Genomic DNA, 20,870 nt, shown 5'->3' with positions numbered 1-20,870 from the left:
TTGTTTAAAAAAAAGAAAAGAAAAATAGATTAAATAGATGTTGTCACTTACTGATGACGTACTTTTTAATGGACCAAACCGCGCGCTGTTTGGCCATTTAGTTTTGAAATACCACGCCGCTTTTTCTGTTATTATTCTCACATTCTTCCTGCACGGGGATTTTCTTCAGCCTCGGGAACATGTTCAGCCCCCGCACGGGTTCCGGCCGCCGGCAGTCGAACAGACCCTCAGCCCGGAAGAGCGTCGGAGGAGCGGGGTCCAGCCTGCTGTTCTCCCCGCGCAGGACGCCTCTCGCCGGGGTCAGGTGAGAGACGGGGCCCCGCTAATTTCCCGCTGCTTCAGTCTGACAGATTCTCTTCTATTGGATTTTGTGACAAGATTGTGGCTCTGTGTCAGACTAAACTATCTGAAAAAGTATGTCAGAAAATGTTATTGCAAAGAGGTCTGCTCTGAATCAGGCTCTTAATATATTATTTGGTTTGTGTAAAAGCTACTTTTTGTTATCTTACAAAATTGGACATATTTATACATTACAGTAGGTGGCACTTAATACACTTTTGATAGCCTCACTAAAGCAAAGGCTTAAATAGTTTATTAAGAATGAATAAGACTTAATTAACTACTTAATTATACTACTTAATTAAGGGGTCATGACTGACTTCAGCAGCGTATCGTAGAATGTATGTTCTGCACAGTTTAATTCAATTATTCAAGAATGTTGTTCCTTGAGGTATTAATGTTAAGCGGTAGACCAGTTTATCTTAAACAGAGGAGGACAAACTCAGAGCGGATGATAGGGGTCATTTGAGAGGATCATTTGGTCTTCTTTGCTGTTTTCTTTGAACAGTCTTTCAGGCTTAGCAGCTTTAAGCCACCTTGAAAAATTATGGTACAGAACGATGGCTGAACGATTTGGTAAAAATATCTACCGGTAGTTACTATATTCTGAGAAGCATTTAGTGATTAGATTAACTAAAATGTAAGAAACCTATTATTAAAAAATAAATGGCAAATTAGTTTGAAATATGAACCGGCAAACATGTTTGCCCTGAGTTAGCAGATTTTTTTGCAGAATAACTCGGGATATTTTGTGGTTTGTGGAGGAAATTATGGCACTTAGTGGAAAAACTGCATTCTTTGCGTAGTAGAAAAAGCTTCAGTTGTAGTCATCTGGACTCAGTTTGAAAAAATTGACGTTTCGACTCTCATCCAAGAGTCATTGTCAATAAAAGAATTTAGATCGAGAACTCCGATATTAATACTGTTCTGTGGTAAGACCAGCCCATTGGGAGGAGCCTTCCTGAAGTAGAAAGAGTTGTTTGTTTCAACAGAAACTCCCCCCTTGTATCTACCGAGCTAGCCTATTCAGAATTTTAATGGCCTATTAGAATCCTCTTTGTCTTTGTGAGACCCTGGCTCAACTACCCTGAGTACCTGTTTCACAAAGACAAAGAGGGTTCTAATAGGCCATTAAAATTCTGAATAGGCTAGCTCGGTAGATACAAGGGGGGAGTTTCTGTTGACACAAACAACTCTTTCTACTTCAGGAAGGCTCCTCCCAATGGGCGGGTCTTACCACAGAACAGTATAAATATCGGAGTTCTCGATCTAAATTCTTTTATTGACAATGACTCTTGGATGAGAGTCGAAACGTCAATTTTTTCAAACTGAGTCCAGATGACTACAACTGAAGCTTTTTTCTACTATGGAACACGCCTGGACGAATGAGGGATTACACCGACATGCATTCTTTGCAATTTGCTAATTGCTTTCCATTTCAATTCGATTGTGATTAATCTTACAGTCCTAGTACAGAGTAGAGATCTTGAATATGTAGAAGAAGGATACTGTGCTGCTGGATTCTTGAAGCCTTGAGGAAAACCAAAGAGGATATTAATGGGTGTAGTGAAAAGCGGACATGAAACTGGCTGGAGTGTGAGCAGAAGAGAATGTCAACGCCTGGACAAAATCATATTTATTTTCCACAGATCGACCCCGACTCGTGTCCAAAGCCACTTGGTCCCGGAGCCTCTGAGCTACGATGTCCAGACGTTCGGCTCCTCTCTCCCGGTCAAAGTCATGGAGGCTCTCACTGTGACTGAAGGTGAGCTTTGTTTACCTGTTTTAGTGTCAAAAGTATGACAGTCACAACATGGCGACGCAAATATTAAATTGCGTCTGATCAATGTTTTTTGTTGTACAACTTGTGTGTGTTTGTTGTACTGACAATGGGCCTGTCACTATAACACGGTTTGAAGCACAATACATATTGCTACAGAAACGTATCACAATAACATTGAAACTACTAAGTAACATAATCCTGGTAAACCCTTTTCTCATGTAAGGAAAACATGAGCTGCAATAAATGGACATAAACATAGATGAAGCACTGTATTACTTGATCAGTATCTATAATTGGTGGTAAACGTTACTTATTCGTCCAACAGCAGTTCAGATCTAGTTTTACTAAAAGGGCTGAAACAACGATTTTTATCGCAACTACTCAATTATGGAGATAATCATATGCTATGCAAGAATACAATGCAGAATTACATGAAAAGGATACAAGAAACACATGGAGCATTGAACTTTCTGATGGAGAGCCTATTTTGTCTCCAAGTCTACTCGAGAACTCAAGATATCCTAGAATGTCATTTGAGATATATCTCTGTCAAATTGAGTCAAACATTTTATTTTCCGAATCAGAAAAGGTTTATTGACTTTGTCTAAACAATTAAACAAACAATATAAACTGTATATGTAAATTAACAATCTTTCCTTGTAAATTGAATTGGTGCGGCTTATAATCAGGAGCCCTCTATAGTCCAACTTTTATGGTAATTGATTAATTGAAAGGATAATCGCTAGATTAATTGATTATTAAACTCATAGTTGGTTGCAGCACGATAAATATTCAGCCAGAAAGAATATTGTTCCAGCTATAATTTATTAAACAATAAGTTGAAATAAAACACTTCAACATAAAAATGGGCATGACAATAAAATGTATTTTTAACATATGTTTTCAGCTGATGATCAGATTTCCGTGAAGGTGGATGAGAGTGGCTGGGCCTGGATGGTCTATGGAGAAAAACTCATCATCTGGAAAATCTGTCAGACGGCAGTGGCTAAGGTAAAATGCAAGACGGAGGTAAAAAATATTTTAAAGATGCACTCGGTCAGCCATCTGACAGCTTAGATTGTCTTCTGACAGAATTTCTAAAAGTATTCACTTTTTCCAGTTTGTTATGTTTCAGCCTTATTCAAAAATGAAGTAAATTCTTTGTGCTCAACATTTTACAAACAATACCCCATAATGACAATGTAAAAGAAGCTTGTTTAAATTCTTTGCAAATTTCAAATGAAAATAAATTTGAAAAAAAAAAAACACTTTCTAGTGGAAAAATAGGGGTATAGTTTTTCTCTGAAATGATTGACAAATCCCTATAGAGAACTACGCCCAAACATTTGAGAGAATAGGTCTGCATGAACTGAACTGAAATGTTCTGTTCAAAGGGGGTCGCCAGAAAGAGAACATGTCAGTTTTTGTATAACGTATTCGGTTTGTATCCCGACATTGGACCCATATTATGTAGGAAATGCATCACATTAGGTATGGAAGGCTCTGGTTTGGTCAGATATAATCTAATATCATGGTAACACCATGGGCTGTCTAAGATATTGGGCCAATTGTTCCAAGTACCAAAGAAAACATGAGGGGGGACCAAGCACAGCCCTGTCTCACCCCTTTTAGTTTACAATAGCAACATTTCTCTTATCTAATATTTTTATTTTTATTTTTTGTATTATGTATTTTATTACATGTTTTCCTGTTCTGGAAAGCACTTTGAATTGTTTTGTGTCCCAAATGTGCTCTACAAATAAACCTGCCTTGCCTAATCTAACAGACAAATGTTTATGTTTACTAACCCTAACCCTTTATTTATGACTTCCTGCTCTCTCAGTTGTCCGTGTGTAAAGAGCTGCAGTTGCCTCCCAGTGAATACACCTACAGCTCAGACCTGGTCTCGGTTTCGTCCGGATCTCCTCTGGACTCTGCACCAGTTCAGTCCATCTGTGTCCTGGCTCTGTCCACGGAGGGTTTGGCCCGGTTCTGGCCCAGTCTGGCTCACGAAGGGAACTACTCTGACTCGGAGCTGGACCTTGGAGACCTTGCACACTCTGTGGTGGCTGTCAGGGTAAGATTTATTTTTGTTAGTTTTTTAAATAGCCCATATTGGCTAAGTTTTAAGAGTAAAATGTTTGTTTTATATTGCACTTGTATATATTTAAATTTTATTAAATTATTTACTGAAAAATATTCATTTTTTTACAATTATGTACGTTTGTTGACACCATGACCAAAGAACAGTGAAATTGTGAGCTGCAACTAGTGATGTCACAAATATCAACTTTTAGTGTTACAATTGAATGATTATTGTGACCAAATAACAGTGTTATAATAATAATAATAACTTATTTATATAGCGCTTTTCAGTGACCCAAAGACGCTGAACATAATAAAAAGGGGGGGGTATTTACAGACAGGGGGGGACAACACGTACAGAACACATTAATATACAGATAAAATGAACAAGACAGAAGAAGTAGAGAGAAAAAGATGGGGATGTAACAGGGGGTAGAAGTGTAGGCAATGGGGTAGAGGAGGCTAGGGGTAGGGGAGGTCATAGGCTTGGGTGAAGAGGTATGTTTTTAGGCGGGATTTGAATGTTGTGAGTGAGGGAGAGTGGCGGACAGGTTGGGGGAGGGAGTTCCAGAGTCGGGGTGCTGTTCGGGAGAATGCTCTGTCGCCAAAAGTTTTGAGTCGGGATGTTGGTGCAGTCAGGGTGAGAGGAGGAGGATCGGAGAGCTCGGGAGGGGCGGTGGGGGATGAGGAGGTCAGACAGGTAGGGGGGGGCAAGGTGGTGAAGAGCTTTGAAGGTGAGGAGGAGTATTTTAAATTTATGCGCTGCTTGATGGGGAGCCAGTGGAGAGAGCGGAGAACGGGAGTGATGTGATCACGGGACCGGGTGAGGGTGAGGAGGCGGGCAGCGGAGTTTTGGACCATTTGGAGTCTGTGGAGGGAATGGGAGGAGATGCCAGTGAGGAGGGAGTTGCAGTAGTCAAGGCGGGAGGAGATGAAGGCATGGATGAGGGATTCCATTATACCATTGTCGTGGTCTAACATGTTCCTCAAGTTTGTGACCAGCTTTACAAAATTTAAATTTCTGAAAGACACAACTGAGTTAAATGTGACAGAAACAGCCATATTAAAAAAAGTTCTTTACATTTAGCTCTATTAGATCGGCTGTATATTGAACAAAAAATACAACATTTTGTTTCTAAAATTGTCACAATTATTATTTTTTGTTCTGATGATTTTATTGTGACCTGAATAATCACGATTATCGATTACCTAATAATCTGGACATCCCTAGCTGCAACTAACAATTAGTGAAACAATTATTTTACGTTATCAACCCAGCCAAGGTTGAATTTTAGACTTTTTGTAATTTTGTATTTTGATGTAATAATGTTGCTGTCTTTGTTTATAAAAAGGTATTTTTGTATGTGTTCTAGAGCCCTGTTTAGTCCAGAGAATGATTACAATTCTGAAAATACAACTTTTTTTACAGTTGACCAGTCAGGATATGTCGATAATCTTAGCAACTCTAAGTGAAATCAGTCTTTGTTTGCATGTGGCCAGTTTCATAAATGGTGTGTGACGTAATGCAATATAAACTGCCAGATTAAAAGATACATTTACATTACATATTTGGAGTGTAAAATTAATTCCAGGGATTACATAATAGGGATGTCACTATCAAATTTTAGTGTTACAATTATTGTGAGAGGAAAGATCAGCATTTCATAATTATTGGTGACGATTGACTCGATCACCAAACATCATCATTCACATCGTCTCTCTACAGTACTGTTCCTCCTGAATGTGAGCAGCTTTATCAAATTAAACTTTTCCATTGATTTAATTAAAGTCTATGTGGCATAAACAGTCTGATTAAAAAAAGCACTTTACATTTAGATTTAAATTTTCAGAGTATAATTTAATCAAAGACTTAATTTTGTTTTTAAGATGGTTATGATTATAATGTTTTAGTTCTTATGACTCATTTTGTGACCTCAATAATCACGACTGTCTGACATTCCTACTACATAATCTAGCTTCTAATTTTTCAAGTCCTCACATTTATAATGCGACTTCAAAAATCCTGATTATCATTGAACTGAATAATCTTGACCTCCCTCTTCCAAAGTAATGTAAAATGTATTGGTATCCTTGCAGGTTTCTTTACCATGTTTGTAGTATCCTGATGGTTCTTTGTGCTTTCGTCTCAGGGAGGAGGTTTCGTGGTCTCGTCCTGTAAGAGTCGACTGCTCAGAGCCTGCGCAGACTCTTCAGGGCGGCTGCAGTGCCACTGTCTGCCTCAGGGGCAGGGCATGCTCTCAGGCATCGGACGCAGAGTCTCCAGCCTCTTCGGGATCCTGTCTCCACCCGCCTGCGACACTGTGAGTCTTGGTTCTTCCAGTCTTGGTTCTTCCAGTCTTGGTTCTTCCAGTCTTGGTTCTTCCAGTCTTGGTTCTTCCAGTCTTGGTTCTTCCAGTCTTGGTTCTTCCAGTCTTGGTTTAGTTTGGGGTTGTACAAAAGTGTTAATCTACATATTCCAGCCTAAAGTCTTACATGATCTGCACATGATTTATGAAGTTTATGAAGAACTGTGGAGCTTGGTCAGGAACTAAAATGTTCTTAAAGAAACTCTTCTGTAGAGTTGGGATGTGTGAAAAATTGGAAAACATCGCAATTGTTGTTTTGGAAATATTAGGAGCATATTGTCTATAATTAAAACTATAAAAAATTTGCCACATCAATGTTCTTTTCCAACACAGCGGCTGCTCCTGTTCAACTTATTAAAAGAAGCCTTCAGTGCCGTAGGAAAGATCGCTAATCACTACAAAATGAGTAAATTCTAAATAATTAATGGTAACTTAATGAGTTCTTTTAAAAAGTAATGTTACCCAACACTGATCCTGAAATACAGTCAGAAACAGTTAAATGATGATAAAACAGTTGTTTTAGTGTTTTGGCACTAGATATTCTTGAAGGACCCATATTAAAGTACCTGTACATAAACAGTGGTTCTCCTCCCTCTGTCTCCTCAGCTCCACAGCGTGCTCTGGTCGCCCTCCTCGTCCTCGCTCTTCTCCCTCTCCAGCTCCAGCCTTAACAAATGGGACCTGGGCGACTCTCATGAACATCAAGTTTACAGCTGGGAGCACAGAGCCCTGACGGAGCGAATCACTGACGCCATTTGGGTCAGTGTCAACAACATTTTGATACGTCACCCTTTTCAAATACTGTGGTCCTTTTATTTGACTGCTTGTCCTTCAGGGCGCTGAGACAAACTTTGAGATGAAAGAAGGCGCCAACGTCACGTACCTAGACATGAAGCAGGGACGGTGAGTTTTTAAAATGTGAAACTTGGCGTTCCTTAGTAAGTTTACATACAAATCTACCTTTTTCTAGCTGTTAAGTGGCCCACACATTTGAAGTATGATAAAGTGCACAAATGAATTTACCCTTTTGTAAAAAAACAAACATTTGTTAATAAAAATCAATGAATCTGTAGTGGCCAGCGGCCCTGTGCCACCAGCTACTAGGCTTACAGATTGTGAGGTGTTTAGACGTGTGGATAAAGAGCCCAATACTCCCATGTTCGGTGAAGAATTCTTATTAGCACCTGCATATTAAACACGGTCCAAAACTGTCTGCCTCCAACTTTAGCCCAGAGGGCAGGATAATTAGGCCTTAAATAGGAACACCTGCCCACACCCAGACAAGACCCAACAAGCTACAGCGCCACACAGTGGCTGGTGGTTCAAACATGTACAAGGCTCCTACACACCGGCCCCTTAATTGGGGAACAATTACAATTCTTAAGAGCCATATTGACCCTCTTAAAATCATAATCCAATAATATAAAGAATGTCAAAAAACCATGAATCATAAGTTACAAATACAATGTATTTCCATCTTCTATGTTTGTACATTTTCCTTGGCTTCAAAAAGAACAGTTTGTTTGCTTAACTCTGATCAATGCATGACTTTCCATTTTCAAAGAAGATGAACATTTCGTTCGCTCGTCACCATGAACCTCAAAACATCTCAGATTTATTTAGTGTTATGAACAAATAAATCTGGAGCTTAAATACATTTTTCTTTAAACTCAGTCACGCTTTACTATTACAGTTTGAGGTGAGATTATGTCCAGTTGATGATCCACTGAACGTTCAGGACTAGAGTTTGTAGAAGTTGCTTGTTTTAATTCAACAGATGTGATCCCAGATTCAGAATCATCCACACCGGTCCCTGTTTTGTCCACTTGATCAATCACCTCTTCAGTTCTCAATGATTGCAAATTGACCACTGGTGGATCTGGCCACATGTCGGTATCAAAAATGTCCACAGCTGTCGAAGGCGTTTGCTGTTCCTGTGTTGTAGTATCCACTTTTACATCCTTTATAAGCAGATTTACGTGAGGAATTGCACTTCAGCTTGTTGGACTTCAATGTAGCAAGCTTCTCCTCAGCTGCTGCAATTTGTGTTTCCAGCTGTAAAATCTCGCGCTTCCTTCTGATGACCTAATTGTTCATCCAGTTCATGAATCTTCAAGATAAGAACCTTGCATCAAAAGTCCTGCCATATCAGCTTGTGCTTTAAGGCGTTCAAATGCAACCCTCCTTGAGCTCTTGTGTGACCCTTAGCCATATTTTTCAAAGCTTTTTGATGACATTTTTGCAGTGCAATTTTTTACAGTTTAGTTCCCTTATGCCATTTAAAACAAATGAAGACAAGTACATCTTCTGGTTTCAGTCCAAGCATGGTTCATCTCTGGACTTTAGGCCAATCTTTTAGAACAGAACGAACGTACCCAAATCTTGAAATGTTTTTTCCAATGAAGCTCTCTGCAGTGCACTGCCCTTTGTGTGCTGCTGCAGTCGGGTTGTTGCTTCTCTTCCAACACTCCTTCTCAGGAGACACCCCAATGGCGCATCTGATCAAACTGCAAAATGTTTGCCTCTTTGCCGAGCTCTTGACTTGTAGCCAGGCATTCAGAGTTCCAATCCGGAGGTAGTTTTTGACTTATGTGCTTAAGCTACTAGGCTAACAGATTGTGAAGTGTTTAGACACGTGGATAAAGAGCCCGATACTCCCATGTTCGGTGAAGAATTCTTTTATTAGCACCTGCATATTAAACACGGTCAAAAACTGTCTGCCTCCAACTTTACCCCTGAGGGAACGATAATTAGGCTTTAAATAGGAACACCTGCCCACACCCAGACAAGACCCTACAAGCTACAGCGCCACACAGTGGCTGGGGGTTCAAACATGTACAAGGCCTTAATATGGCTCCTACACAATGTGTTGCATGACATAAAGATACAGCCATATTTTCAGCCTAATTGTTATATTGTTGGTACGTTATATACAATTTTTGCTCATTATTCTGTTCAAAAAGATAAATCAGTTCCACTCAGGTTAAACTGTAAATGACACATGAACACACAGATGTCAGTGCCAATTTCACAACTCATTTACATGTCAATGTGAGTCCAGTTAACACGTATAGAGCCATACTCGGTCAACAGGAGCCTTCATGTGCTAAGCACTAACTAAAGTGAACCAAATAAACAATGATCAAAACAGATTTACAACACTTTTTTTAGGGCCTCCTCAGATCACAACTCTTCACAAATAAGATTTATATTAATCCTGACTTCAGACGATTGTAGTGAATATAATCCAGCCTGTTGTTGTTGACAACGGCAGCAGCTCATGTGCTAGCTTGTGTGCTAATGTTAGCTGATCAGAATCTTCTCTCCTCTCCACACTGACACTTTGGTCAAAACTAAGTCTTTTGTTGTCACTGGTGTGATCTGTGCTGAAGTTCACTTTTATTCTTGAGTTTGTATCTGAGTTCAGAGTGTTTAAATCCAGCGCTGCCTCAGTCAGAGCCATGAATGGTCAGAGCCACACAAACAGGAGCATCACTCTGGAGCTGCATTCAGCTGCACTACGGCATCTCACACACACAAACTCCTGCACACAAACACATCTCACACACAAACACACTACTGCCACATCTCAGACACACAACCAAACTACTGCCACATCTCAGACACACAACCAAACTACTGCCACATCTCAGACACACAACCAAACTACTGCACACATCTCAGACACAACCAAACTACTGCCACATCTCAGACACACAACCAAACTACTGCACACATCTCACACACACAACCAAACTACTGCACACATCTCACACACACAACCAAACTACTGCCACATCTCACACACACAACCAAACTACTGCACACATCTCAGACACACAACCAAACTACTGCCACATCTCACACACACAACCAAACTACTGCCACATCTCACACACACAACCAAACTACTGCACACATCTCACACACACAACCAAACTACTGCACACATCTCAGACACACAAACACACTACTGCCACATCTCAGACACACAACCAAACTACTGCCACATCTCACACACACAACCAAACTACTGCCACATCTCAGACACACAACCAAACTACTGCCACATCTCACACACACAACCAAACTACTGCCACATCTCAGACACACAACCAAACTACTGCACACATCTCACACACACAACCAAACTACTGCACACATCTCAGACACACAACCAAACTACTGCCACATCTCACACACACAACCAAACTACTGCCACATCTCACACACACAACCAAACTACTGCACACATCTCACACACACAACCAAACTACTGCACACATCTCAGACACACAACCAAACTACTGCCACATCTCAGACACACAACCAAACTACTGCCACATCTCAGACACACAACCAAACTACTGCCACATCTCACACACACAACCAAACTACTGCCACATCTCAGACACACAACCAAACTACTGCACACATCTCACACACACAACCAAACTACTGCCACATCTCACACACACAACCAAACTACTGCACACATCTCAGACACACAACCAAACTACTGCCACATCTCACACACACAGCCAAACTACTGCCACATCTCACACACACAACCAAACTACTGCACACATCTCACACACACAACCAAACTACTGCCACATCTCAGACACACAACCAAACTACTGCCACATCTCACACACACAACCAAACTACTGCCACATCTCAGACACACAACCAAACTACTGCACACATCTCACACACACAACCAAACTACTGCACACATCTCAGACACCCAACCAAACTACTGCCACATCTCACACACACAACCAAACTACTGCCACATCTCACACACACAACCAAACTACTGCCACATCTCAGACACACAACCAAACTACTGCCACATCTCAGACACACAACCAAACTACTGCACACATCTCAGACACACAACCAAACTACTGCACACATCTCACACACACAACCAAACTACTGCCACATCTCAGACACACAACCAAACTACTGCACACATCTCACACACACAACCAAACTACTGCACACATCTCACACACACAACCAAACTACTGCACACATCTCAGACACACAACCAAACTACTGCACACATCTCACACACACAACCAAACTACTGCCACATCTCACACACAACCAAACTACTGCACACATCTCAGACACACAACCAAACTACTGCCACATCTCACACACACAACCAAACTACTGCCACATCTCACACACAACCAAACTACTGCACACATCTCACACACACAACCAAACTACTGCCACATCTCACACACAACCAAACTACTGCACACATCTCAGACACACAACCAAACTACTGCCACATCTCACACACACAACCAAACTACTGCCACATCTCAGACACACAACCAAACTACTGCCACATCTCACACACACAACCAAACTACTGCACACATCTCACACACACAACCAAACTACTGCCACATCTCAGACACACAACCAAACTACTGCACACATCTCAGACACACAACCAAACTACTGCCACATCTCACACACACAACCAAACTACTGCCACATCTCACACACACAACCAAACTACTGCCACATCTCAGACACACAACCAAACTACTGCCACATCTCAGACACACAACCAAACTACTGCACACATCTCACACACACAACCAAACTACTGCACACATCTCAGACACACAACCAAACTACTGCCACATCTCACACACACAACCAAACTACTGCCACATCTCACACACACAGCCAAACTACTGCCACATCTCAGACACACAACCAAACTACTGCCACATCTGAGACACACAACCAAACTACTGCCACATCTGAGACACACAACCAAACTACTGCACACATCTGAGACACACAACCAAACTACTGCCACATCTCAGACACACAACCAAACTACTGCACACATCTCACACACACAACCAAACTACTGCACACATCTCAGACACACAACCAAACTACTGCCACATCTGAGACACACAACCAAACTACTGCACACATCTCAGACACACAACCAAACTACTCTTCACAAATGTGGAGCTGTGCTAAATATTGAGGCATCAGTCTGTAAATGAGATGTAACATTGGTATTCTAGAGAGTCAAAGCTTTAAAACGACGTATAATCTGCTCAGGTGGAATATCAATATTTCTCCAAGTATCCATATCATCTGAAAATCCGATATCCACCTCTGATCTGTTAGTTTATCTCTGCCCTTCCTGTCTCTCCTGCAGCTCTGGCCTTGTGGATTTGTAATATTTAAGGTTATGTAGTGTGTCTGTTCTCCTCTCCAGCTGTGGCCTGGTGGTTCTGGCGGCCGCCTGGAGCCCGCTCGACTCACCCTGTCTTCTGTACTTCTGCCTCGTCACGCTCATCGACGCCGGAGCTTCCGTCTCAGATGAGGTCACTGTGGAGGTCACAAAGTTCACCACACAGTTCCAGGTTGGCTGCTTCCCGTTGACTCCAAACGTCTTATTTCTGAGGCGCGCCAAAATAATCAGTATTTAAAGATCACACAGCAGACAAGGATCACCGATCATGGTCAAAGGTCAAACTTACGATTTGACCACCTCACTGGAGAATAAGTCTGTTTGTCTCAAAGCTTATGTTAACCTAAAATAAATTGACCATTGGCCATTCAAAAGATGTGATAGATAGTTTTGAATGCCGTAGTCTTATTTCTCCGCACTCTGAAGCCCATAGATCTTGAAAGTTGAGTGTCATCCGTTGCAGAGCGAGGAGGAGCTTCAGTCAGTGAGTCTCGTCCTGCCTCCGGCTCCTGGATCTGTGGCCTTCATATTTAACTCTGAGCTGGTTTTCGCCTGCTCCACTGGGACGAGCAGAGCCGCGCTGCCCGACGAGAAAATCACCTTCAACGCACCCGGTAAAGCTTTTGATTTGACTGAACTCAAAGTTTGGGACAAAATACATCATAATCAGCAAAAACGTGATCACAGCACTGGCCTTCAAACCCTACGGTTGGCGTTTCACTTGCATCATTACAACGTTTCACACTCGACATTGAGACTGAGGAAAAGGCTTCATACCAATTTCGATACTGTTCTAAAACTATTCAGGAAAGGTCATTTCTGTTTTATGGATGTGTTTTTTCAGTGTCTTTCTATTGTGTTCATGAGCTCTGGATTCCATAATAAGAAGATTCTAATTTTTTTTCCGCCACGTCTGATAAAGGGAAACTATCAGCTGCTGGACATATTAAATACACAAAGAAAGCTGTAACCGACTTATTTTACTTCTACTTTACTGCTCTTTATATTAACCAAAGAAAATCTAGGAGGAATTAAAAATCTGAGAAATATTTTTTTAAAAAAATGTAAATGATCACATATATCTCTTTTCTACGTTCAAGAGACTATTTCTTACTTTAAAAAATACACATTTGAGACTTGGAAACAGTACTTTTCACTCTTGTTTTAATAGAGCAGTAAATGCACTGACATTTCTTCTTCTAAATTGTGTCTTCATGGTTTCAGGCGACGGTGTTCGAGGAGGCGGCTGCTGTGCAAACCTGCCCGTGTTCTTCTCTCAGCACAGCGGCCTCGTGGCTCTGGTGGGGAGAGAGAGTGCATCTATCCTCCCAGAGACCATGGAGGACTCTCTCTGCTCCTCGCTCACTGCTGCACCGGAGGTAATGCACCAACTCTTAAATACTGTTCAGGTCAAGGCGAGACACTACTTTTGTTTAGTCAGTTTGCTTTCTCCGCATTAGAGCTTTCACCTGAAAATGACAAAACTGTCCAATCTGCTCCTAAAGATGTTTTATTCTTTCATTTAATCACACCAAACTGCACAATCTGGGACTCGACAAGATTCTGACAGAACCAACACAAGGATTTGTTGATTCAGTGTCTAAATCTAAGCTTGATTTATTAAAGTTTTTAACTAAAAGATTTTAGGCAAATTACGTAGTGCAGTGCAAATTCCCCTCTGTAATTTTTTTTAATCAAATTTGTCAACATGATGAAGAAAGAATAAACCTGGTTCTGTCCATTTTTACAAATCCGTGCAATTTTGGCCATTTTACACACAATTATAAAAATTGTGTTGAATTCCACGGTGTTTATTATAAAAGATCTATTTGTATGTCTTTTAGTCTGTATAGTCCACATAACAATTACCATGATCAAAATACAACCACAATTAGTGGCAAATCAGTTTGTGATCGTTTCAGCCCTAGTCTGGATCACTGTAAAATATTGACTTTTCTGTCAGGCGTCTGTGATGGAGACGCAGAGTCGAGGGGAAACTGTGGCTGAAGAAGACAAAACCAAACTACTAAAGACGGCGTTCCTCCAGTTCTGCCGGTAAAACCTCATCCAGGACCAGGGACTAAGACCGCGACTCCAGCCAGGACCAGGGACTAAGACTGAGACTCAAGCCAGGACCAGGGACTAAGACTGAGACTCAAGCCAGGACCAGGGACTAAGACTGAGACTCAAGCCAGGACCAGGGACTAAGACTGAGACTCCAGCCAGGACCAGGGACTAAGACTGAGACTCCAGCCAGGGACTTTGAATGTAAACTGGACGCTTTTGATGCTGCGGTGTGAACGCCCTTTAAGACTGGACTGAAGAACCATTGCTTGTTGTTCCAGTAATGACCTCGTGGGGGCGCAGACTGTCACTGATGAGCTGTTTCCGGAGGAGGGGGCGGAGCCGGATGCCATGGTGACGGCGATTGACCTGGACTTGGTGGACGACTACCCGGCGTCTGACCCGCGTTGGGCCGAGTCTGTGCCGGACGGTGAGAGACTGTTTTAACAAACGGTTTATGTAGGAAAGATGTAGAAATAAAGAGTGTTCTGTTTCAGAGAGCGGAGGTTTCCCGCTCACGTCTCTGATTATTCTGCACCAACTCGAGGACAAGATGAAGGCTCACGGCTGCTTCATGGACTTCCTGCTGCAGGTATTGTTCAAACACCTGGTGAATAAACCTTCACCAGATTCTTGCCTCCTCAACTTGTTTTCATCTTAAATCAAACTTTTTCCTTCATGATCAACCAATGCCACTGATGGACAATCCAACCATTTGAGAGAGTGCAGAGTATTCCTGACAGGACCAGTGCAAGGCAGTTCTTTATATAGAATATACAGAGAAATACTAATATTAGGCTCAACATTTGCAGGTGTTGCAATGAAAATAGCATAGAATCCACACACTGGGACATCTGTCCTGACTATAATCTGATAGATACTTCCCCGTCTGTCGTCTCAGGTGGGTTTATTGGACCGTTTAGGCTCTGTGACCGTGCGCTCGTCTCCGATGGCGACTCGTCTGCTGCTGTGTGAACACGCAGAGAAGCTCCAGGCCGCGATGGTGCTGAAGAACCAACACTCCAAGAACCCAGAACTCATGAATCGAACCATCAACTCTGCTCTGGACAAAAGGAACACAGCCGTCCCACAGAGTCTCACCTCTGCTGACGTCTTCTTCCGAGAGGTGAGAGTACACACTGAACACAAGGGGGCTCAAGGGGATTCAATAATAAAGTCTTTATTTGTCCCACAAAGGGGAAATTTAAGTATCACAACAAAAAAGTACAAAAATGGATATTTCCTGTACATGGAAATAATTCTCACTTTAGGTTCTCTAACTATTTGGCTACTTAGCCAACATCTGACAGAAGATCTGTAGAGCAGTGTGGGAAAGCTCTTATGGCCTCATCATGATATTATTACAATAAAAAGTTTTTATTTTTATTTTTGAATTATATTATTTTCAATGTGTTTGTCCAGGTTTCTCAGATCGAGTCGGTGTTCGAGTGTTTGTTGGAGGAGGAAGAGCGCAATCTGAAGGACAATCCTGTCGACTCGGTTCAGTGGGCCGAGGTCGTCCTCACAGTCAACAACATACTCAAGGTACAATGACGCTCCATGGACCAACGCATTATAGTCCCGACCATAACTCCTGAGTATAATCTCCTCTGTGTGTGTCCCAGGACGTCCTGCAGACGGCGCTGCAGTACAGAGAGACCAAAGCCTCCATGTACAGAGCGTCAGAGCGAGCGGTGACAGAACCAGAGTACATCCCCTGGACAGGTGACCAAACACACCCATTAAGTCTTTAACCAAGCGAAAGGGAAAACGAAGAGGCTTGTGCTCTGAAGGGACTTGGATTGAGCTTTTTTGAGGGATTTGAGTCGAGGTTGTGACCGGAGACATAAAGGACATCGCACATTTGCTGGGCTCAGACATGAGTTCAATCAATTATGTTAAATTAACTCCACATGAACGCAGCGATCACAGTTCCCTGGAAGATATTAAGGGATTTGAACTGCCAACCTTCAAGTGTCAGGGAAATCGGGAGTATGAGAGCGGAACACAGGCAGCTTTGACAATCACAAGTCTAGATTCACCAACAAAAGGCTTTACCTTTTTAAAAACTGTAGTGAACTCTACATTTGGACACATACAGGGTTAATAGGTACTTCTTACGGCCGCACTTTCCTCTCTCCTCAGCGTCCTCGGGCGTGCGCTCCGTCCTCTCCCGACAGCACGAGTTGCTCCTGCGCTCCGTTTACCCTCAGGCCGACTCGGAACTGCGCAGTTCCCTCTGCGAGCAGCTGGTGGCGCTCTTGGACATCTACCTGGGTGGTTTCGTGGCGCAGCTGAACTCCGTGCAGCAGCAGAAGCCCGCGGGAGGGCATCAGGAGCGCTTCAACACCCTGGAGATGGAGTACACCCAGAGGAGAGGCGAGATGCTCGGACTGCTGCGTGAGTGGCTGACTTTAGAAAGTTCATTGTGGTTTTGAAGTGCGATCCATCGTTATAGAAACTATCACGATTATATTGCAACATTTTACGCTAAAGCAGAATAAACCTGTAACAATGAGTTAACTAATGGAGTTTCCCAATAACAATATTCAGATGATCTTGTCAATCCAACAAAAATGTCTCAAAACTGTTTTTATACGTTTTTGACGTTAAACTTGTTTTTATGGTAAAAAATGTGAAAAAAAAGAGCTGATAAACCTCTGCACATTTTCAAAACACAATATCTCAATTTCTATACAAGTTGCCCACCTCTAGTCAGTATTAACTGTACCAGAGGTGGTAGAGTAGTCAAAAATTGTACTAGAGTAATATTATTTTTGAAGTAACGTTAAGTAAAAAAAATAGTTGGGGAAACTATTACTCAAGTAAGAATAACTGTCTTGATTGACGGACAAAACCACTAATAAGTTATAATTCGGGTATTTTCAAAGAAAGATGCACAGATTTGAAAAAGTGAATTCCTATCTGAAGGACATAAATGTTCAAACAGTTTCATATTATCGAGATTTTGTCACTTTCTCACACAGGAGAAAGGAACACAATATTTTAAGTAGGAGCACTGTTACTTCAAATGAAATATTACTCAAGTATGTGACCGAGTACTGCCCACCTCTGTACATTACCTAAAGAAGAGCTGTGATTTTGGCTGTTCTCTCAGTGGAGCTGGGTCAGTATCAGTGGGTGGCGGCTTTGGCTGAAAAATACTGCGACTTCGACATCCTGGTTCAGATGTGTGAACAGACGGAGAACCAGAGCCGACTCCAGCACTACATGAACAAGTTTGCCAACCAGGTATTTTGCTCCTGTCTCTGCACCTCTGTCTCTGCACCTCTGTCTCTGCACCTCTGTCTCTGCACCTCTGTCTCTGCACCTCTGTCTCTGCACCTCTGTCTCTGCACCTCTGTCTCTGCACCTCTGTCTCTGCACCTCCGTCTCTGCACCTCCGTCTCTGCACCTCCGTCTCTGCACCTCCGTCTCTGCACCTCCGTCTCTGCACCTCCGTCTCTGCACCTCCGTCTCTGCCCCCGTCTCCATACATACTCCTGTCCTGCAGAAACCCTGCTGATGAATGTAACGGGTTATAAGAGCTCACATTTGTGTTGAACAGAACTTTGCAGACTTCCTGTTCCGCTGGTACATGGAGAAGGGGAAGCGAGGGAAGCTCCTGTCTCAGCCGATCGCTCAGCACCAGCAGTTGGCCAGTTTCCTCCATTCGCACCAACACCTGAGCTGGCTGCACCACATCCACGTGCACAACTACCAACAGGTAAACGGCAAAAGAATAGTCTGCTACACCTACAGTACTGCTTTGTTTTTATACTTCATATTAACACAGAGTATCACTGACCTTCTGTCTCAGGCCCATCAGACGCTTTACAGTCAGGCCAACGCAGAGACGAGATACTTCACCAAAAAGAAAACTCTCTTGGCTCTGAGCAAACTCACGGCTCTGGCCTCCGACTTGAACGAAGACGACCTCAACAAACAAGTCGATGGTGAGACGAGGTTCTTTTTACCGCCTTTCATTGCCCCGTGCTTCAGCCGGGATAAGCTCTTTATTCCTCTGCGTTTCAGACATCGTGGAGCAGGAGCGGTTCTTGTTGCATCAGGAGACTCTCCCTCGGCAGCTGCTGGAGGACAAGCAGCAGAATCCAGACACGATGCCCGTCCTCAGCGCTCACAACCTCATACAGGTCAATATATCCCATCTTCTGCACATTATTATCATTATTTACTCGTTAATGATAATAAAAAAATAGTGTTGTTTTTCCGTCCACAGCTGTACATTTGCGACGACAACAGGCGAGCGACTGAGTATGACTTTAAGAAAGCTCTGGACCTGCTCGAATACATCGAAGAGGTGCCCATTTTAAATATGATTTGCAATATCTTAACATTTTAAACATATTGTCATTAAAACTGGGGTCTGTTTTCTGCAGCAGGAGGACGAAGTGGACATCGAAGCTCTCAAATGTGAAATTCTCGGAAAAGCTCTTCACAAAGACGAGTACGAGTTTCTTTTCTAATGTCTACAATTATTCATTGCTTATATATTTTATTTTAATGAATGGTTTTGAATGAAATTATGAAAGAATCTCCAACCCACACAAAGGCAGCCAGGAAATATTTGAAAAATCTATATAAATCACTTTTTCAGATTGATGCTTAAACTGAAGTACTTTTCCTTTCTCTTTCAGCTGGTCGACAGCAGATGGAAACGATGACCCTCTGGAAGCCGCTAAAGACAGTGTTTTTGTCAAGATCCTGCTCAAACTCATACAGGAAGGTCAGAGATTATTATTATTATTATTCAACTAATAAAACTTCAACAGAGTACGGTTTTGCTGTGCTTTTTAACACTAGTTTCCTGCTGTATTTTACATTTGTACTCATTTGTTTGGTCTGTTTTAGGAGTTCCTCTGCAGTCATATCTCCCAGACGTTAAAGACCTTTTGGATTTGGATGAACTCAGCGCTCTGAAGTCCAAACCGTATTTTGAGTTTGTGCTTCGAGCCAATTATGAACATTATCTACAGGCTCAAATGTGACCTCTCCAATGTGCGTTAGAAATATTATTAACAGGTTTTGTATAAATGTTCTTTTTCTAAATAAATAATTGTGAAAATAATAGTGTCATTGTTACATTATAGAAGGTACAGGGACGTGTTATACAGTCACGTTGTCAGCAGGTGTCGCTCTTCAACTGCACACTGCTCTAACAGATGAAGCACATGCGCACTCGGGGCCCTGTGTATTTATGGAATACTCCCACTTTCATTTATGATGGAATTGGATAAAGTGCCTGGATTTACATTTCTGACTGAGACGCTGCCTTTCAAAATAAATTGCACAGTAAAAATATAGACTTGCTATTTATTTAAAATAAAGGTTGTTTATCATTTGTTTTGGTCAATAGAGCACAATAATCCCACATGAAAGCAAATTAAACATGCACACAGCCCATACAGTGCCCATATAGGCCCCACAACAATACTGTACCAAATAAGTCTTGCTTTATTTGGTGGAGAAATTATATCATGTTTTCTATGTAAATCTCACTTTTTATAATTGATTAAAAAGAGGCATCAATGAAAAAGGGACATCCTTTCAATAAGTGGGACGAGGGACAGAGGCCTAAATTGTATTGTACAGGAACAAAAGACTGGCTTGAGTTGTGGAAGATTCAAGCAAACCAGTAACATCTACATGAAAAGTTACGTAGTGCATCTTTAAAGGGAGGGTGATAGACCTACTGCCAGAGTTAAAGGCTTTTTTTTTAATAGAATATGACAACTCTGATTAAAGGAGACATACCCTGATTTTCCCTCATTAGTCCTGCATCTGAAGTTCAAGTACCCAGGAAATGTCCGTTTTTACCTACCCCCTATCTCCACCTACATCCCCGTATTTAGTTGTAATTATTTTTGAAGACTTATGATACAGGAAGTTTATGAAACTGTTTCTATTATTAAACTGTTTTGGATCAACATTGCGGATTGCAATCAACACAATGTAAAATGGT

At 41.8% G+C, this 20,870-nt stretch overlaps 1 protein-coding gene across 2 annotated transcripts; it reads left to right on the top strand.

Annotated features, from left to right (window-relative positions):
- The first annotated feature begins 87 nt into the window (after positions 1–87).
- Positions 88–19,964, top strand: nup133 (nucleoporin 133). 2 transcript variants are annotated; one of them, XM_072462947.1, is made up of 25 exons: positions 88–304; positions 1,989–2,104; positions 3,030–3,133; positions 3,966–4,199; positions 6,358–6,528; positions 7,180–7,332; positions 7,409–7,476; positions 12,848–12,995; positions 13,287–13,437; positions 14,048–14,202; positions 14,787–14,878; positions 15,169–15,317; positions 15,385–15,479; positions 15,789–16,013; positions 16,310–16,432; positions 16,513–16,612; positions 17,033–17,287; positions 18,006–18,139; positions 18,456–18,614; positions 18,708–18,843; positions 18,923–19,041; positions 19,128–19,208; positions 19,288–19,355; positions 19,546–19,634; positions 19,760–19,964. In XM_072462947.1, exons 1-25 carry the CDS (start codon positions 180–182, stop codon positions 19,894–19,896), a joined length of 3,387 nt encoding a protein of 1,128 aa, XP_072319048.1. In that variant the 5' UTR covers positions 88–179; the 3' UTR covers positions 19,897–19,964. The 2 variants fall into 2 exon arrangements, with proteins under 2 accessions (XP_072319048.1, XP_072319049.1); XM_072462948.1 differs by having other exon boundaries at positions 89–304; positions 19,291–19,355.
- Positions 19,965–20,870: the final 906 nt, after the last annotated feature.

Source organism: Eucyclogobius newberryi, unplaced genomic scaffold, assembly GCF_026437365.1.
Source record: "Eucyclogobius newberryi isolate DKJ021-1_F unplaced genomic scaffold, fEucNew1.0.hap1 SCAF_4, whole genome shotgun sequence".
Taxonomy (NCBI): domain Eukaryota; kingdom Metazoa; phylum Chordata; class Actinopteri; order Gobiiformes; family Gobiidae; genus Eucyclogobius; species Eucyclogobius newberryi.
The sequence above is the reverse complement of the archived record's forward strand: the minus strand, read 5'-3'. Positions and strand labels throughout refer to the sequence as shown.